Source organism: Pipistrellus hanaki (assembly GCF_964339955.1).
Source record: "Pipistrellus hanaki genome assembly, chromosome: 1".
Lineage (NCBI taxonomy): Eukaryota > Metazoa > Chordata > Mammalia > Chiroptera > Vespertilionidae > Pipistrellus > Pipistrellus hanaki.
In genome coordinates, this window is record NC_140503.1 from 145,834,122 (window position 1) to 145,851,873 (window position 17,752).

A 17,752-nucleotide genomic window follows, 5' to 3' on the forward strand; every position below is an offset into this window, starting at 1 on the left:
TTTTAAAAAAAATGTTTATTTCTCATTGACCTTCAAATTTCAGCAGCTCATGAGTTTAGATATAAGTGTTCTTGCCACCCCACCCCACCCTGTCAGTGAGTCAAATAGTTCAAGATACACAATATACCTAAACAGAGGCAAACAAGCCCACTATAAAGTAAACAAACTTTTATAATGTAAATAAGTGCTCCTTGTTGGAACATTTTATATCCAGTTCACATCTTCCCTGAAATTGGGATATTTATATTTACTAGACAACAATCTCGCTAAAGCAAAGAGTTTATCTCTTTGAAAATCCAAGTAATCCTTAAGAGCAATATTTTTCTTATTGATCTAAAAAAGAATGGCGCGTGGAAAGCTGAAAAAGAAACAAGTCCTTCAAATGATCAAAACAGAAGAAAACGGAAAGATAATATGTTTAATAGAGTAGGGAGAAAATTATAAATTATATATTCTATTGAAAATATTGGTTTTCAAAGAAATAGTTTGGGACCTATTGCCCAGACTTAGATATTTCCTCAGTTAGTTAAAATCAGAAGTGTTGGTTTTATTGGAGGAAAATACATTAATTCTTTGAAGTCAGAATAAAAGGGTTCACAATTTAATTTCTATATGATTGAATATATGAAGTATCAAATATAAACAGTAGTGTAGCAAGAAAATAAATTGGCAGAAATAATTACTCCACTACTAGTAGTAATTAAGACCACCATTTGAAAGATCTATACACAAAAAATTAAAAGATATAAGATTTTACAGCACACAATTCAATCCTAATTCATTACTATTATACTTCTTTCTTCTTCAGTATTAGTGGGCCCACATTATCTCCTGTTAATTCATTGTGTTTATTATGTGAACCATCACAGGCAGGAAACTAGAAAGGAAAAAGAATTACAAGTGTTATTTTAAATGATTTAAGAAGTAGAAATATTTGTGAAATGTACATTACTTTGGAAAAAGAAAATAACACATCAGATAGTTTGCCTGAGTAATAGATGTATTCTATACCTAACCTGACTCCATTCTCATATCTAACAATTTTAAATAGTTAATTCAGTATTTGGTGTAGATTTTAAGTAAAAAGTTTGTATGATTCCATATGAGGCAATAAAACATGTTTAGAAGGGGATAATAAGCTCTACTCTGTGGAGCTCTAAATTTGAACTCACCTATTCATTTTCTTAAATTTAAAAAGAATGTAATTTAAATTCAAATACTTTTTATAATATTTTTATATAAAACTCACGCATATTATAAAATTTTTGAGAAATTTAAAATAGTTTTTAAAATTCACTCATAGGTAACAATGAATATTTTAGCATATTTTCCCTCTGAATTTATTATGTGTATTCATTTTTATTTTAAAAAAAACAAAAAACTGTGATAAGCTGGCCACGTGGCTCAGTTGGTTGAGCATCATCCCATGCACAGAAAGGTCACAAGTTCAACTCTCGGTTAGGGCACATGCCCAGGTTTTGATTTCTCTTTCCCTTTCTCTCCTCTCTCCCTCTCCATTCCTCTCTCTCAAAAAATCAATAAAAACATTTTTTAAAAACTGTAATATACTTGTCTTATATTATGCTTTCATGCCATTAAATATTCTTTAAAACATGATTTGTAGTGGATTCCTAATACCCCATCATATTAAAAAAAAATATGCTTTTACTGATTTTAGAGAGGAAAGGAAAGAGAGATAGAAAAATTAATGAGAAACATCAACATCAATTGCCTCCTGCACACAACCTACTAAGCATCGAGCCCGAAAACAGGGTATGCGCCCTGACTAGGAATCAAACCCATGACCTCTAGGTTCATAGGTCAACACTGGACCACTTAGCCACACTGGCTGGGCACACCATCATTTTTATTATACCATACTTTAATCATTCCTCTATTATCAGATTCTAGATTGTTTCTAACACTTTGCTATTAAAGGATGATGTGATAAACATTATTGTACTTAAAACCTCAAATAACCTATGATTAAAGTAGAACAGATCTCATCAAGACATTTACTAGCTCATAATATAAAGCACTGTACATACATCATCTCACTGAATCCTTGAAAATGTGATGTTGATATATTATCAGAATTAAAAATCAGAGATTAAAGATTAAGTAACTTGCCCAAAGTCATACTATAAGTGGCAGACATCAGCTTTAACCACTATTCAGACTCCAAAGCTTAAATTCTTCCACTAAACCTATGTCCTCTCTCATAGGTGTATTTTGAACTATGTTACTTTAGCTAATTGCGAAAACACAGTGAAAACATCAGATCTTTATTCTTCCCTACTGCTCTAACTTTCCTGATGCAGATAGTATGGATCATAAAACACAAACTTTAATTTAGGAATACAGACTTTCAGTAACAAACACTATGGTAATACCTCTCATCTCACAGACCCTCAAACTTAAGGATTTCAGAAGGAAAACATTTTAATCACAAAATTTTAATGTATGTATAAATGGACATCTTACCGTCTTAGAACGCCAACATCTACAGTAAGCTGCTTTAGTAAGACACAAATCTTCAATGTTTATTTCATTCACCACTTTGGGATTTTCCTTTTGTATTTTAAGATTAATCAAACTATCCTTCTGTTGTTTTTTCTTTGGGAGGAATGGACGAACTGCAAGGTAGCCAAGTAGTGCAAGTACACCCAGGAAAGGCAATAACCGAAGCCATTCTGAAACTAAACATGCACATGTGTTAGTCTGCAGTGCTCCGCAGTAGAATTCCCAATAGCATGTCTCATCCTCGAGCAGATTATTCTTTACTTCTCTTTACTTTCTTAAATATTTATCTTTAAAACCATGAATCAGTAAATCAAGCCGCCTTTACCGAGGACTGCCTTGTTTCATTTGTGGGCTCATTTGAGACTTGTGAAACGGAAAACAAAATTTTTCAGAGAGAGGTCCTACATAAAATATTCTGTCATAATCCTAATATATTCATTTTTATCATTATTTATTTTTCAAGAAATATGACCCATAATTATAAACCGAATTCAATATGTGATATATTTTAGAGGTTTAGAAAATATTTCTACAATATTTAAAAGCATACAGCAGAATATCTGTACTTTACCATTCATACATAGTTTCAGAGAGAACATGGTTTAACTTTTTAGTTTCAATGCTTTACATTTTTTGGTAAGGCATAGTGATTCCTAAAGAAACACTAGATGTTGTGTAAAAGCTACTATTTTAAAAAACTAATTAAAGTTTTTGTATATGAAATATTCTCATTGTTAGATACATCTTATTCCATAAGTGTTCTTCAAGTGCCTTCTTTAGTTCTCAGCATCATTCTGGAGCACAGGAAATAAAAGTGACATAAACACACCGAAAATAAGATAAACATTTTAGCATGTTCTTGTCAAATATTGGTTAGTGTCCAGGGAATCCTTTCTGTCCTTAAAGAGTTATCATTTGACATCCTTCCTCCAGGGCCTATCGGGTCCTTTTCTAAGCACTATGTAAAAATATTTAGTAGGAAGAAATGGCAGAGGGTGTAATCTTTTAGTCACCAAAATGAAGCTTTGTGAGGATAAGGATCTTACCTGTCATGCTGGCTATTCTATTTTCATAACCAAAGTGGAAACATTCCATACAGATCCTTTCATTAATTAAACTTCTAGAAATGAATAAGAACCGCTTCTTGGGAGGGAGAGGCCTATCTATATATCTGTGCTGTACAATATACCTAGTAGCCACTAGCCAGACTGCTTTGATTCGTACCGGAGATTTTGTTTTATAAGATGACAGAGAGACAACTGCCTTGAAAGAAAAGCTTATTACTTACAGTTACCAATAGGAGGGGACATACCATGCCACACAGGACACAGGGGAAAGTACCAGAGTTGATCAGGTGGAAGATGGCAGGGAAGCTTGGGCACAAGTCTTTTTCATGGCTTCCAGGAAACAGTAAGATGGGGCAGAGTAAACGGTTTAGGAGGAATAATTTCAGTGGGCTCTCAGCTATTGAGATGGTCTAGTTGTTTCATACCTGACTCAGGGTGATTTGGGGTAAGGGAAATCCTGGTGGGTGATTTAGATACCGGGGGTAGGGTAAGGTATAAGCTTTGGATTGGTTGATTTGCATATGAAAGGTGAGTTCCGCAGGGAAGTTGTTTATTATCTTTGGGAATTAGCTAGTTCTGGGAGGGGCAGGTTCTCCAAGGCCAAAAAGGGCCCCAGATGTCAAAGCATCATAAAATACACAAAGTAAAAAAAATAATTAAAACACAGGTGTGACTATTAAAATAATTAAAATTAAGTAAAACTCAGAATCCAGTTTCTAAGACACATTAGTCACATTTCAGCAGCTTAACAGCCACACATGTGCCTAAGTTGCTACTAAAGTTACCAGCACAGAGATTTCCATCATCACAAAAATTTTTTGGATGGTGCTGCAATAAACCATTGTTTCTATAAGCACAACTCTATAGCATGGCAAGGCTACTTTGACAGCTTCATCTCACAAACATCTCATCACTTAAGTGCTTGAAGCCACCCCAAAGCTGTTACCAAGTAGCAGTCTTCCCGTGTTCTCTGCATGAGTACTGTAAGTCTTTCTGTTTGCCAAGCCTATCTCTAATCTTTGGCTCATTTGGGTAAACGCTTTAAAACTAAGATCAACTACTGCCTCCTCCAGAAGTCTTTAATTCACAAAGCAAAATTAATCACTTCCTAACGTTTTCCCAAGACCTTTTCCTCATGTTCTTTTATCACACTATTAGAGGCCAGGTGCATGGATCCCTAGGCCAGGCCTGCGGAGATGGGGCGGAAACTGGCTGACATCTCCTGAGGTGTCGTGGATTCCGAGAGAGCAGTTCTCCGGTGATGCACCCCAAAATCGGGCTCCCTCCTCTCTGGTTCTGGGTGCATCACCTGAGAACGCAGCTGCCAAGTCACTGCAGCTCTACAGCTCCTGCGTTGAGCATCTGTCCCCTGGTGGTCATTGTGTGTCTGGTTGGATGATTGCTTAAGCTTTTATATAGAGAGAGGCTCGGTGCACAAAATTTATGCACATGATGGGGGTCCCTCAGCCCGTCCTGCATCCTCACAATCCAGACCGCTGGTTCCTAACCACTTGCCTGCCTGCCTAATTGCCCCTAACCGTCTCTGCCTCAGCCTCTGCACCCAAGACTCAGGCTACCCTCCTCTGGGCAATGCCACTTGGGATGGCTGCAGGCACCTGGGACCTCAGGCAGCACAGCCCTGGCCCTGGGAGATAGGATGTTTGGAAGGTCATCCGAAAGATGTCCGGTCTATCTGGTCTAATTAGCATATTACCATTTTATTAGTATAAATGGTTATCTATTTATAAAGCTGTCTTCCATAAGCCTGTAAGAAAAAGAGCAGTGTGCTACTACTCTTCTGGAACAAAGTAGACTCCTAAAAAAATGTTTAATGAATGACTTACTGAATGAATAATGTAGAGTATAAATGACAGTCCCTTTCTTATTCATCACATTACAAGTATTTATTTACACTTATTTTCTAGATCAGGCAATTACCTTATATGAATACTAGAGGCCTGGTGCACAAAATTCATGCATGGGGGCTGGGAGGTTGTCCCTCAGCCCAGCTTGTACCCTCTCCATTCTGGGACCCCTCAGTGGGATCGGGCCTAAAAGGGCAGTTGGACATCCCTCCCACAATCCAGAACTGCTCACCTGCCTGCCTTCCTGATTTCCCCTAACTGCTTCTGCCTGCCAGCCTGATCACCCTAACCACTCCCATGCCACCCTGATTGATGTCTAACTGCTCCCCTGCCAGCCTGTTTGCCTAACTTCCCTCCTCTGCCAGCCTGGTCACCCCTAACTGCCTTCCCCTGCAGGGTTGATCACCTCCAACTGCCCTCCCTTGTAGGCCTGGTCCCTCCCAACTGCCTTCCCCTGCTGGCCATCTTGTGTCAATATGGGGGCAGCCATCTTGTGTGTTGGAGTGATAGTCAATCTGCATATTACTCTTTTATTAGATAGGATTAGATAGGATAGAGGTCTGGTGCATGGGTGGGGGCTAGCTGGTTTGCCCTGAAGGGTGACCTGGATCAGGGTGGGGGTTCCCTTGGGGCGTGGGGTGGCCTGGGTGAGGGGCCTGTGGTGGTTTGCAGGCCCCTGGTATCTGGGATTTATTTACCTTCTACAATTGAAACTTTGTAGCCTGGAGCAGAGCCATGGCCTGCCAGGGTGTGTGGAAATCTTGGCTACCTCTGTTGCTGGGCAAACCCAAGCCTCCCTTCTTGGTTGGGTTTATTTGCATACTCGCTCTGATTGGCTGGTGGGTATGGCTTGTGGGTATAGCTTGTGGGTGTAGTGGAGTGATGGTTAATTTGCATAATTACTCTTTTATTAGGTAGGATTAGCCCCAACATCCAGTACAGTATCTTGAAAGAGTAGTTATTGAATAGATGTTTGTTGAATGTAGAATAACATTATCATACTACTATATATTACAAAATTAAAAAGTCAAAAGAGGTTAAATAACTCAGTCAAAAAGTCAATGAATGGGGGAGAAAGCAAGAAAAAAAAAAGTAAATAAAGTGAAGATGGGAATGAAAAAACAAGAACAAAAGAATGTAAAGATGAAAACCTTAACATAGATTTTTAAATATATATACTTTTATTGATTTCAGAGAGGAGGGAAGATAGAAACATCAATAATGAGAGAGAATCATTGATCGGCTGCCTCCTGCACGCCTCTTACTGGGGATCGAGCTGCAACCCAGGCATATGCCCTTGACCGTAATCAAACCGGGGACCCTTCAGTCTGCAGGCCAACGTTCTACCCACTGAGCAAAACTGGCTAGGGCAAAAGAGTGTCATTTTGATTTATTCACACTGGACAACTATTGTATTGGCTGGTGGGTTTTGTTTTTCTTTTTTGGGGGGAGGGTTACAATCTAAGGAAGAGAGGTCAGTATTCTTGACTAGTCAGTTATTGCATGTTTTAAAAATTCTTGTAGCACACTGGTTGAAAACGGTAATATATAGTAAAGAAAGGTTGTACTATCTCCGACAACAAAATAACTTATGTAAGATTTTTAGAATAATCTGCTTCTTAATTATAAACTTCATTTTAACTACAAAAGAGCTTTATAAAGAAAAATAATACAGCCTATCAAGCTCAATTAAAAATTACTTTATTAATGCTGATTTTAGTAAAGAAATATGAAATACAGAAAAATCAAACAAAAACTTTTAAGACCAGCTACTTCCTATGAACTTGTTTGAAATATGTTGTGCTATTACAGATATTTTCGGTACTATGAAGGAAAAACTGTTACCTATTATTAGGTATAATGCATATTTTGTACAGTATATTTTTATTTTAAGATTATAAAAAATAGGATTTATTTTTTTAAATTTAGAGTATAAAAAAGTAACTTTCAATCCCCCCAGTCAAGAATAACATTTATATTTCTATGTTCTGGGGTGTTTTTTTAAAATATGCTTTAAATACTTAAAAAACAAAAAGCAAGATTGATACCATACGATATTATAGACCATACAGTCTATATAATTTTTTCACTTAATATTATATCAGAAACATTTTCCAATTCTTTAGTATCCTTTAGTAACATGAACTTTAATGGCTATATCCAACTATCATATCCCGCATCACAACAGAAGATCAAGGACAGGGGCCTTATTTGTCTATATCACAACTGTCTCCTTGGTGTGTAAATAATGCTTGGCTCAATTTATTTTATTTTATATTGAGGCTTAACTTTGTGTTCAGCCTGTTGAATGTGTGTTAAGTGTTCAACTTGATAATTTTTTCAACCTGCGAACACCACCTAAATCAAAATATAGGGTATTTCTATTATTCTAGAAAGTTTGCTCTTATACAATCCCTTCTTTCTGGGTTCTTTCATCAATTTAGATGCTTAATAAATATTTCTGAGTGAAGAAATCTGATCAATATACTATTGTTAAATAATTTTTCCACTTTTTTACTAAATAATTATTAAGTACCTACGATGTGAAGATACTGTGCTAAATGTAAGTGCAGCAGCTGACTTATTTGTCTGTAGATACCCAGTGTTTACTACAGTGCCTGGCACAGAGCAGGATTTCAAGTAACTAATTCACAGTTTATTTGTTGTATAAATCCAGATTTTCATAAACTTGGAGCCAGGTTTCTTTGGTCTGTAAAATAGGAATAACAATAATTCATTTATTTGTTCAACAATACAAGTACCCACCACATTTCAAATACTGCACTAGGTGCTGGGGATACAAGCTGATGGTTAGATAAGGTTCCTGCTCTTATAGGTTATACATTTTAGAAAAGATTAGAAGACACGGTCCAGTTCCTACCCCAAAAGAGCTTTCCACCTAGGATGGAATATAGATCTATAAAAAAGGATAATAGTACTGTGTACTATGTGTATTCATGAGGAGGCAACACAGTGACAAAGTGATTAACTCTTGATAGGGTTGAACAAAGAGGAGGATTTGATACCTAAACAGGTTTCTGAAAGTGACTAAATATAGGCAGAGGGGAAGAGGAGCCACATCTACACAGAAGAAACAGAAGAGGCAAAGGCACAGAGATATGACATATATGAAAAGTTTAGGAAACTAAGTGCTACAATATTGTTGGGATATAATGAAAGAGAAGGACTGTAAAAGTGAGCCAGTGCCAGACTATGGAAGGTCCTGATAAAAGGGAACCACTGAAATATCGGAATATTAGTGTAACTGAAAAATTGTTCATTTATAAAATTACATTGGTATTAAATGGAAGATGGATTAGTGAGAAACAATAAGGAAAAGCAGAGAGGGCTAGAGAAAATAACGTGAGCTGAAACTAAGGCAGTGGCCATTAAGCAAAGAGAGGACTAATAGAATAGTGGATGTGCTTGTGTGTGTGCATTTTCTGAGGAAATGGTGTACAGCTTTCATTGGGATCTCAGTGTGGGTCTGTGATCAACCCTCACTCACCTGGAAACATAGACCTGCTAACACAGGGAGTTCAAATCAATAGGATTTGGTAACTGACTAAAAGTATGAATCATGAGGTAAATACAGGAAGTGAAGCTTCTTCATGATTCCCAGATTTCTGGTTTCATTATCTGGATGTATGAAGGTACTGGTCTCAATTAAATACATATATACACACACACACATACATACACACATACACACACACACACACACACACACACGAAGGGCAGCTTTAAGCATGAGAAGAACATGCGGTATTGTAAAGGAAAGGAAAGGAAAATATAGGATATCAACATCCTTAAAAAATGTAAGGAAGAGACTAAAGTTCAACAGATACCAGCAAAGGGGGATAATGATGGAGGGAAGAAGACACAGTTTTCTTTGAAGGAGAGTAAAGTAATTCCAATGTGGAAGCAGCTCTGCAGTGCCTAAAAGATGCCAACTGCCTTGGTCCCTCATTCCACAAACACAGGGAAAGATAGAAAAAGACACCCACTGAGAGAGCTTCAGGAGAAGTGGCAACTTCATTTAGGGCAAGAAAATGCCTCAAGTATTGAGAGAGAGAGAGAGAGAGAGAGAGAGAGAGAGAGAGAGAGAGAGAGAGAGATATCATTAGAGCTGCCTCCTGCACACCTCACACAGGGATTGAGCCCACAACCTAAGCATGACCTGTAATCCAAGTGGCAACCTCTCAGTGCATGGGACAGTGCTTGACCAATTAAGCCACACCAGTCAGGCTCCAATTTATCATTATTATTATTATTATTATTATTATTAAGGAATTATATGTGTACATATCTTTCCATTGCCCCCCCCCCCGAGTTTTTCGTCCATTGGTTTTTCCAATTTTTTTAAATCACCTGTTTCTAATATTTTAGAAAAGAAAATAAATCAGACACACATTATTAATACTGAGCATGGTTCTAATACTCATTTTATAATATTCTATTTCCCATTATTAAGATAAACAATAAGATTTAAAAGGTCGAGTAAAAGAATTAGCACTATTAGAAAAACAAAATCCAGAGAGACTATTTCAAAGCAACTTGAGTAGCAAGCAATTTTATAACACCAATTTTCTGAAACTTTAGATATTGTTAAAAGAAATTATCTCAGAAGAAATAAAATTAAGAGGAGATATATTCAATCTTTTATGTAGATGGGCTATCACACCCTATTCTTGATCAAGACATAAACAAATTGAATGCCAAAAACATTTTTAAAAGTATATATAGACAGACACACATGGGTCTTAATGAAGAACTATATTCTAAGAAACTAGCAGATTTTTGTGGGGGTTTTTGCCCTTTCAAAGGGTTGCATATGATACCATAAAAATAATATTGCAATTTGGTTGCTGATAATTTTATATTGTTTTCTTATGTATCATTTACAAGTAAGCCACATAAATGACTTTTATTTCCGAACTTCAGAAAGATAAACATAAAATATTTTCAATGGGTGGCTTTACTATACACCTTCAAACCTAATACAGACTATTCAAGACTTAAGTGCAAATAAAATAAAATAATCGTTTTAAATCTTTTTTTCCATTGACTATTATGAACAGAACAGAGTCACTGTTTTAATAACACTACGTGGCCCATAGTAAGTACTCAATATCTGATGACTTGAGGAATTTTAAATTGCAAAATAGTTATATGGAAGAAAATGTTTCAATGAGATCAGAATTGTTCTCTACAAAGGCTAATATCATCTTTAATTAAACTGACTTTTAACTATAGTTGGTCTAATGGGGGAGAGGGACATTTATAACTTACAGTAACTATGTAAATCTTTTCCTGAGTTCTCAAAAAAAAAAGTTTTCTGAAATAAGATTCAATATTTCAGAAATAACTTTTATTATTTTATTAATAAACGAAACCTTTTGTTGGAAGTTAATGTTTTATTATACCTTCCTATTGAGAAAACTCACTTTGGGTTTATTTTTTTAAAGAAAAAACTAAAGTACAATTTAAATATAATAAACTGACTGTTGTTTAGCTCTGGGTTGTGACAATTCAATACAACCCTGTAGCCCAGCGTTTTTCAACCGCTGTTCCGCGGCACACTAGTGTGCCGCGAGATGTTGCCTGGTGTGCCGTAGGTGCAGACAAGACAAGAATTTTATAATTTTTCACTATTTTGTTTACTTAATATTTCATAATAAAGTAATTATAAAATACTTTGTGTTTGATTCCTATTCAAGAGAATTACTTTATATATAGTCAATATAGGCACAGAGTTAAATTTTTTAACATTTTCTAATGGTGGTGTGCCTCGTGATTTTTTTCATGAAACAAGTGTGCCTTTGCCCAAAGGTTGAAAAACACTGCTGTAGCCTATGCTAAAAATGTGTAAAATATTTCTATCACCCCAGGAAGTATTCTCCTGCCCCTTTCTAGTCTATCTTCCACAACTGATTTATATAACCTAAGCTTTCTTCACTCATTATAGTTTTTGAGATTCATCAGTGGATCAGCAATTCATTCCTTTTCATTGTTAACCAGTATTTCACTCTGAATATACCATAATTTGTTTCTCCATCCTCCTGTTGGTATATATATACTTGGATTGCCCCCAATTTGGGACATATTCTATGTCTTCTTGTGGAATTATTAACCCTGTTCCACTTCTAAATTCTCTGTTCAAAATTGGCCCTTTCTAGATAGAGCTAATGCCCTTAAAGCTGTTTCACGGGGGGGGGGTTGCCTTTAGAAGCAAAACCATTTCTTTTAAAGCAAACTAATTTAAGTGGGAAAGAACAAGAACAACTATGTTAAAATTTAAGAGCTAGCTTTTAGATCTAGGAGTAAGTAATTTTCTGACTTTAGAATGGGAAGATGTTTTTCGTTGTTCTATTTTAAAAGTTTATATGACAGGGAAAGCTTTTTAAAGGTCAAAGTATTAGGATACACTGTACTTTCAAAGGGCAAAATCATATAAATTTATCTTAAAAGCCTGTCTTAAAAATGTGACCTAAACTAAAATAGATAAGTCGTCTCTGGTAAGTAAGGATTGTCTGTAAATACTACACGATAATGGGTAATTAAGGATCTCCAAGTGTTTACTAAGAATGCAGAGTCATCATGAGAGTCATTTTTTTTTTTTAACCGCTGTATCTAAATAGGGAAGGAAAACAGGCAACAATGTGAACTGTAACCTTTTTTTTGCCTTAATTGTCATAGATAGAAAATGAAAATACTTTTGGACTCCTAGACATTTACACAAATGCTGAAAAGTTATCTTTCAGATTTTTATTTCAACAAAGTCTAAGCATGATTCTCTAAGTAGCTCATTCAAGGGAGCCAAATGCCACTAGCTATTACATTCGATTCTTAAGGGCAGACTCAGAGTGGAAACTGCTTGTCCTCAATGCCTTCAAAACAGAGTCTGCAACTGTTACAGTGTCATTGTCCAGAGTGAAACAGACTACTGTTTTTTCCCTTTCATAAAGCAGCTATTAAAAACATGTTTGTTTCCTAAACAAATAAGCAATACAAAAACAACTAGACACACTGTAATGGGACTTAAGTATGTACTATTAAGATATTTACCAGGGTTGTCATTGTTTCTGAGAATCAATCCTTGAATTAAATATTTAAAAGCTTTAAAAAGGAAGTTACTATATATTATTGATTTAAGGAGAGACTTAGGTTTTCTTAATGCCTTTAATAGCAATTAAATATTTGTTGACAAGAGGGATCCTTTAAAAAAAAAACCAAAACACTGCACTTACCATCCATCATCAGAATTAACACACATAATTCAGGATTGGGGTAGGAGTAAGAGGGCTTTTTTCTTTTTTTTCTTAACTGTTAAAAATTCAGCAGTTAACTTATGCAAATATTAAAAAGTAAGCTGGCAACTGGGAACAAATGTCACAAAATGTAACATCCTTTTGACCTGTCATTATTATACCTAAGGTATAATTAAAAAAAAAATTGGTATTGGTAGAGGGCTACTTACTACTGATCATTATGAAAGATATATATATTTATATTTATATAAACATTCAAATTTTCCAGCTGCAGGGGAATGGTTAGGCCTACTGTGATGTTAATCTAAAATAAGATCAAATAGCTGTTAGAACAAGATGAGGAATACATAAAAATAAGTAAAGTGCTTAAGTGAAAGAAATAATTAAAGGGGAAAAAAACACGATTTTACGTAATTGCTGCAATTCTATCGAGATACCAGTAAACTGTTTGGACCAAAAGAAGACTTTGATGTTTATAAACACTTTATTTGAAATAGTTTTACCATTTTATGTTACTTTTATGTGGCTTCTAATATTCAGAAGTTTAATATTTATTATCTGATTACCAGGGTTTCCATTAAATCTATTACAAGCTTTCTACCAAATCCTTTAACATCTAGAATGTTAATATCTCACAATCATTTATCTACAGAACTCTGTCCATAACTCAAAGATCTCTAAATCTATATGCCCACCAGACTCTGCTTTTTATGTTTTACTATTATTTTAATCTCCCAAATCACTTGTTTGGGGAAAGTTTTCCTTAATTAAAAAATGCTTTAGCTTCCTTGTAGTGGAGCTGAAATCATCTCAAAATAATTTTCACTAAATTAGTCCTAGTTGTCTTCTGGTCTACACAAAATAAATCTTCCAGTGAGACTTCCAAATGATGCATTTTAAGTCAGTTAACATAGACCTCTAGACTGCTCCAAGTTAAACAAGCCTATTTACCTCAAAATTATTAAACACGCTTAACATCCCGATACTCAGAACAGGAGTCCAATGCTGGCCGAATCAATGTGGCTTTTCCCCCTTCAACACCCTAATCACTCTCTCAGTCTGGTTTACAAACACCCCACAAAGAAATACTCAGACTCACAAAGAAATGCTCAGACTCAACAAAATCTACCAAGTGTTGCCTGCATTCTGGAAAATTTCATCCTTTAGATTTGAAATCTGCATTGTGAGCTACTTATTTATTTGTAAGTACATAATACTACATATAGAAATTAAATTTCATTTTCTAAAATCCTGACCACCGTGCTAGCTTTAGAACCCTTTTTGGCTGATGTACCTTTCCTCCAACTTGTTATCACAACCGCCTCCAGGCCCACAGTAACAGGGGGCGACCTCAAATGCCCCCATGACAGGTCATCTCCCCCTACGGGAACGAGACTATTTCTAATTCTTTTGCTAAATAAAGCTGTATTATACATACGGTCTATGTCCTGCACACACACACACACACACACACACACACACACACACACACGGCGGCTGGGATACAAAGGCGATGGCGATGGACGATGAGCCAGGTGCCTGCTCCCCAATTCTCCGGAAAAAAACCATCTCCCCGGGAATGGCACCGGGGACAGGGGCAGGACGAGCCCCCGAGCCTGGCCCCCGGTCCCAGAAGCAGCGCTCGGGACCCTCGGCGGCTGCGCCGACGCGCCGCAGGGTCACGGGGTCACGCGCCACTCGCCGAGCTCCGCCCCGCCCCTCGGCCCGCGGATTTTTAGACGCCTCCTGGGGGCGCGCACGGGGATGGGCCGGGCCTGAAGGTGGGGATTACCTGTGAGCCGGGCAAACCCGCTGATGCTCTCGGGGACTGGGAGCCGCTTCAGGTACGCGGGAAGCTGCACCTTCACGATGCGGGCCACGCTCTCCAGCACCATCCTCACCGGCAGCGTCCGCTCCTCCCCAGCCCCGAGCCCCGGCGGCGCCTGCGCCGAGAGCGGCCCGCCCCTCCCCCCCAGGCGGTGAGCTGCCCGGCGCCCATTGGCAGCGGGCGAGTGACGTGCGCGCCTATTGGACGCCGAGGGGGCGCGCGCGGCCGCGGGCTCGGAGCCGCGAACCGGGTCCGCAGTGGCCCTTCGGGCCCGGACTTGGAGCGGGCCTTCGCGAGGGGCCTGTTACGTCTGTAGACGCCGGAGGTGAGCCAAAGGGTTTTCTATCGGAGGACATAAAGCCTGTGAGAGTGCTTTGTAATCTGAAAGCGCCTTTCAAAAGTGGCTCCCCCGAAGGCTCTCTACTTCTGCCACCCTTCTCCCGGCCCGGCCCCTCCTCCCCAGGGGAAGGCTGGTGCTCCAGGAGCGCATCCTCACCCAGAGGACCCCACCTCCGCGGGGCCTTTTCCCGCTCCCGCACCTGCACGCCCGGTTTTTAAAAGGCAGCTAGTGTGTTCCACCTCAACTGAAACGCTTCCTGGTGCAGCCCTGCCCCTCCTCCCCGAGGCCCGAGGCTCTCCCACTGAGACAGGCCTGTCCGTTCCTTCTGCAGATCAGATCTTTGTTCGGGAAACTAAAACTGGGAACGTGATAAAAGAACATAAAGCCTTAGGGTTTCTTTTATATTTTGTTGCAGGGTTTGTGATACCATCTGAAGTATCCATAAAGATCTCTCAATTTTAGTTAACATTTTTTTTAAAAAAATTGAGGGGCGTAAGGAGACAGCTTCACTCTCTTCAAACACCTTCCTTGACGTGACTTTTTTTCATGTTTTCATGTTTTGACCGAGTGTTGTCTATCCTGTATCTTAATTCAGTCCCTCATACCAGTTCTTAATTTCAGTTGCCAACAACGTAAGGAACCGAAAACTGCGCATGGTCCAGTTTTCATTTTGTAGGACTTAATATTAACAGCCAGTTGTAATAAATACGGTTCATTTTTTACTTTTTCTTTGGTACTTTCATTTTAAAGTGAGAAAGGGAAGGAATCTTTTTAAAGCAGCTTTTCATTAGATTGTTTAAATTTAAATTTGTGATTGTCATGGGCTAAATAACCATCAGTAAGAGAGTTAATTGGAATCTAGATAAATTTACTATATGTCATTTCACCCTATTCAAAACTATCAAAGTACAATTACAATTCAAATTCTTTGAAGATATTTAGATACAGTTCACATTCATGAGGGTGAGCAATATAAAAGTGATACACAAAGTGATGATTAGAAGGTTGGTGTTGACATTAGGATCCCCTTTTGGGAGCTTCCGTACTTTGGTTTGGTGGAAGAAGGATCTAGAGCTTATCCTGAATATAATGATCTCAAACATCCTTGTCCTCTGTTTTGTTGGCAGTTACCTTTAATCTCTGCTCACACATAGAGACCATGAGGAGATGGTTGAAATAGATATCGGTTAGAAGTGAGGCACATTAGGGTAAGAAAAGCTTGGAGAATGCCATTAAATATTTGTCTCTTAGAGGCTTTGTGATTTTAACAAGGACATAAGCTGTGTTGAGTGAGTTTCATAAGGCTTCTAAGTTTTTCTTTAAAGGAATTAAAATGTATATACTTCAGTTAAGAGAGATGACATTATGATCAAGTGCCAAATGTGCAATGTGATCTGACCACTATCCAGATGGCCCACTGCATGAAATTCGTGCACATTAAAAGGAAATTAATTAGAGGAAATATTTTAATATTGCTATTTGCCTTTTATAATAGAAGTGTCAGAGATGAAAGAAAATTAGTATATAAAAATAAAATATAAATTTATTTATAAACAATCACAACATATAACAACAAAGACTTGACATAAAAACAACAAATACATGTAAAAATAACATTGATACAATGACTAATAAATTTATTCTAATATCTCCCTATATACCACATAAGAGTGAAACACTTTCAGAATGCTTGACTAATTTCCTTTGGGATGAAGTATTTACAACTTTAACGTCACACATTCTTTGAACTTGAGAGATAGCAACATATAACTGACCATGTGTGAAGACGGGTTCAGGTAGGAATATTCCTTTCCTACTCTGTCCAGAGTTTGTCCTGGTCGTTTACTATTAATAAATCATAAGGACAAACTCTGGACAGAGTAGGAATATTCATCACAAATGCTGGCATCACGGGAAACTGTCTTCGAATTAATTTAAATGGGAGGCCAGTGTCAGATGGGGACAAATCAGTTCTTGGAGTCAGAACAACCTCTCCTGCAGATCCTGTTAATACTTCAGCTTTGATAGTTAGGTCACAATCTTTTGATAATAAATTTAGTACCATTACCAAGACCCCATTTACTATTAAGATTTCTCAGTAACATGATGATTGCATCCACTTTCAATTTTAATTTATGACACGGCATTCCCAAAGGAGTAATACTATTAAGAAATTCAATGGGAAAATTTTCCTTTTCAGCATCATCTGTTGAATCAATGGAATCATCACTCAAATAGGTGTGAAAATCTCCATCAAGTATATCCAAAATTTCTTCATTTAATTTTTGAATGTGCTCATTTTTTGGACAAAGAATCACATGTTCAGATATATTTTTTAATATTATCAATAGATATACTATTTCCAAAGCTTTAATAATAGATCTGTTACAAATCATTTCAAGGTGATTTCAATAATATCCACTTCTAAATGAAAATTATCAAGTTTCCATCTCCAAGTTTTACTAACCACTCACTATAAGTAGAATCATCTGATCTCATTTTTGTTTTAAGAGACAACTTACTGAAACATCCTCAAACACTGCAGTACTTTAAACTTATTTGTACTATGGCTGATCGCATAGCATACGGTACAATACTGAGACATTGTCAAAAATCCCCTCTGAGAAGAAGAACTTTCCCACTAAATGCAACATTCAAATTCATAATTTCTCTTAGTAATCTGTCTATGGCATTTATAGCATGAATATAGAATGCCATGGTGAATTCATCAATGAGAGGTTGGGCCTTTTTAATGGTTTTAGCAACTTCACTCTTTATATCACCTAGAAATTAAAGTTTCATTTAATGGAATTGGTAAATTATATTGGGAATGAAAGGTTCTTCCACTGAGAAGTAAA

The 17,752-nt window shown here is 37.2% G+C and overlaps 1 protein-coding gene across 1 annotated transcript; it reads right to left on the reverse strand.

The window, feature by feature from the left end:
- Positions 1-14,714, reverse strand: CISD2 (CDGSH iron sulfur domain 2). The gene is made up of 3 exons (XM_084902048.1): positions 14,519-14,714; positions 2,485-2,699; positions 1-877 (listed from the first exon to the last, which is right to left on the reverse strand). Exons 1-3 carry the CDS (start codon positions 14,619-14,621, stop codon positions 788-790), a joined length of 408 nt encoding a protein of 135 aa, XP_084758174.1. The 5' UTR covers positions 14,622-14,714; the 3' UTR covers positions 1-787.
- Between the last annotated feature and the right edge of the window lie 3,038 nt (positions 14,715-17,752).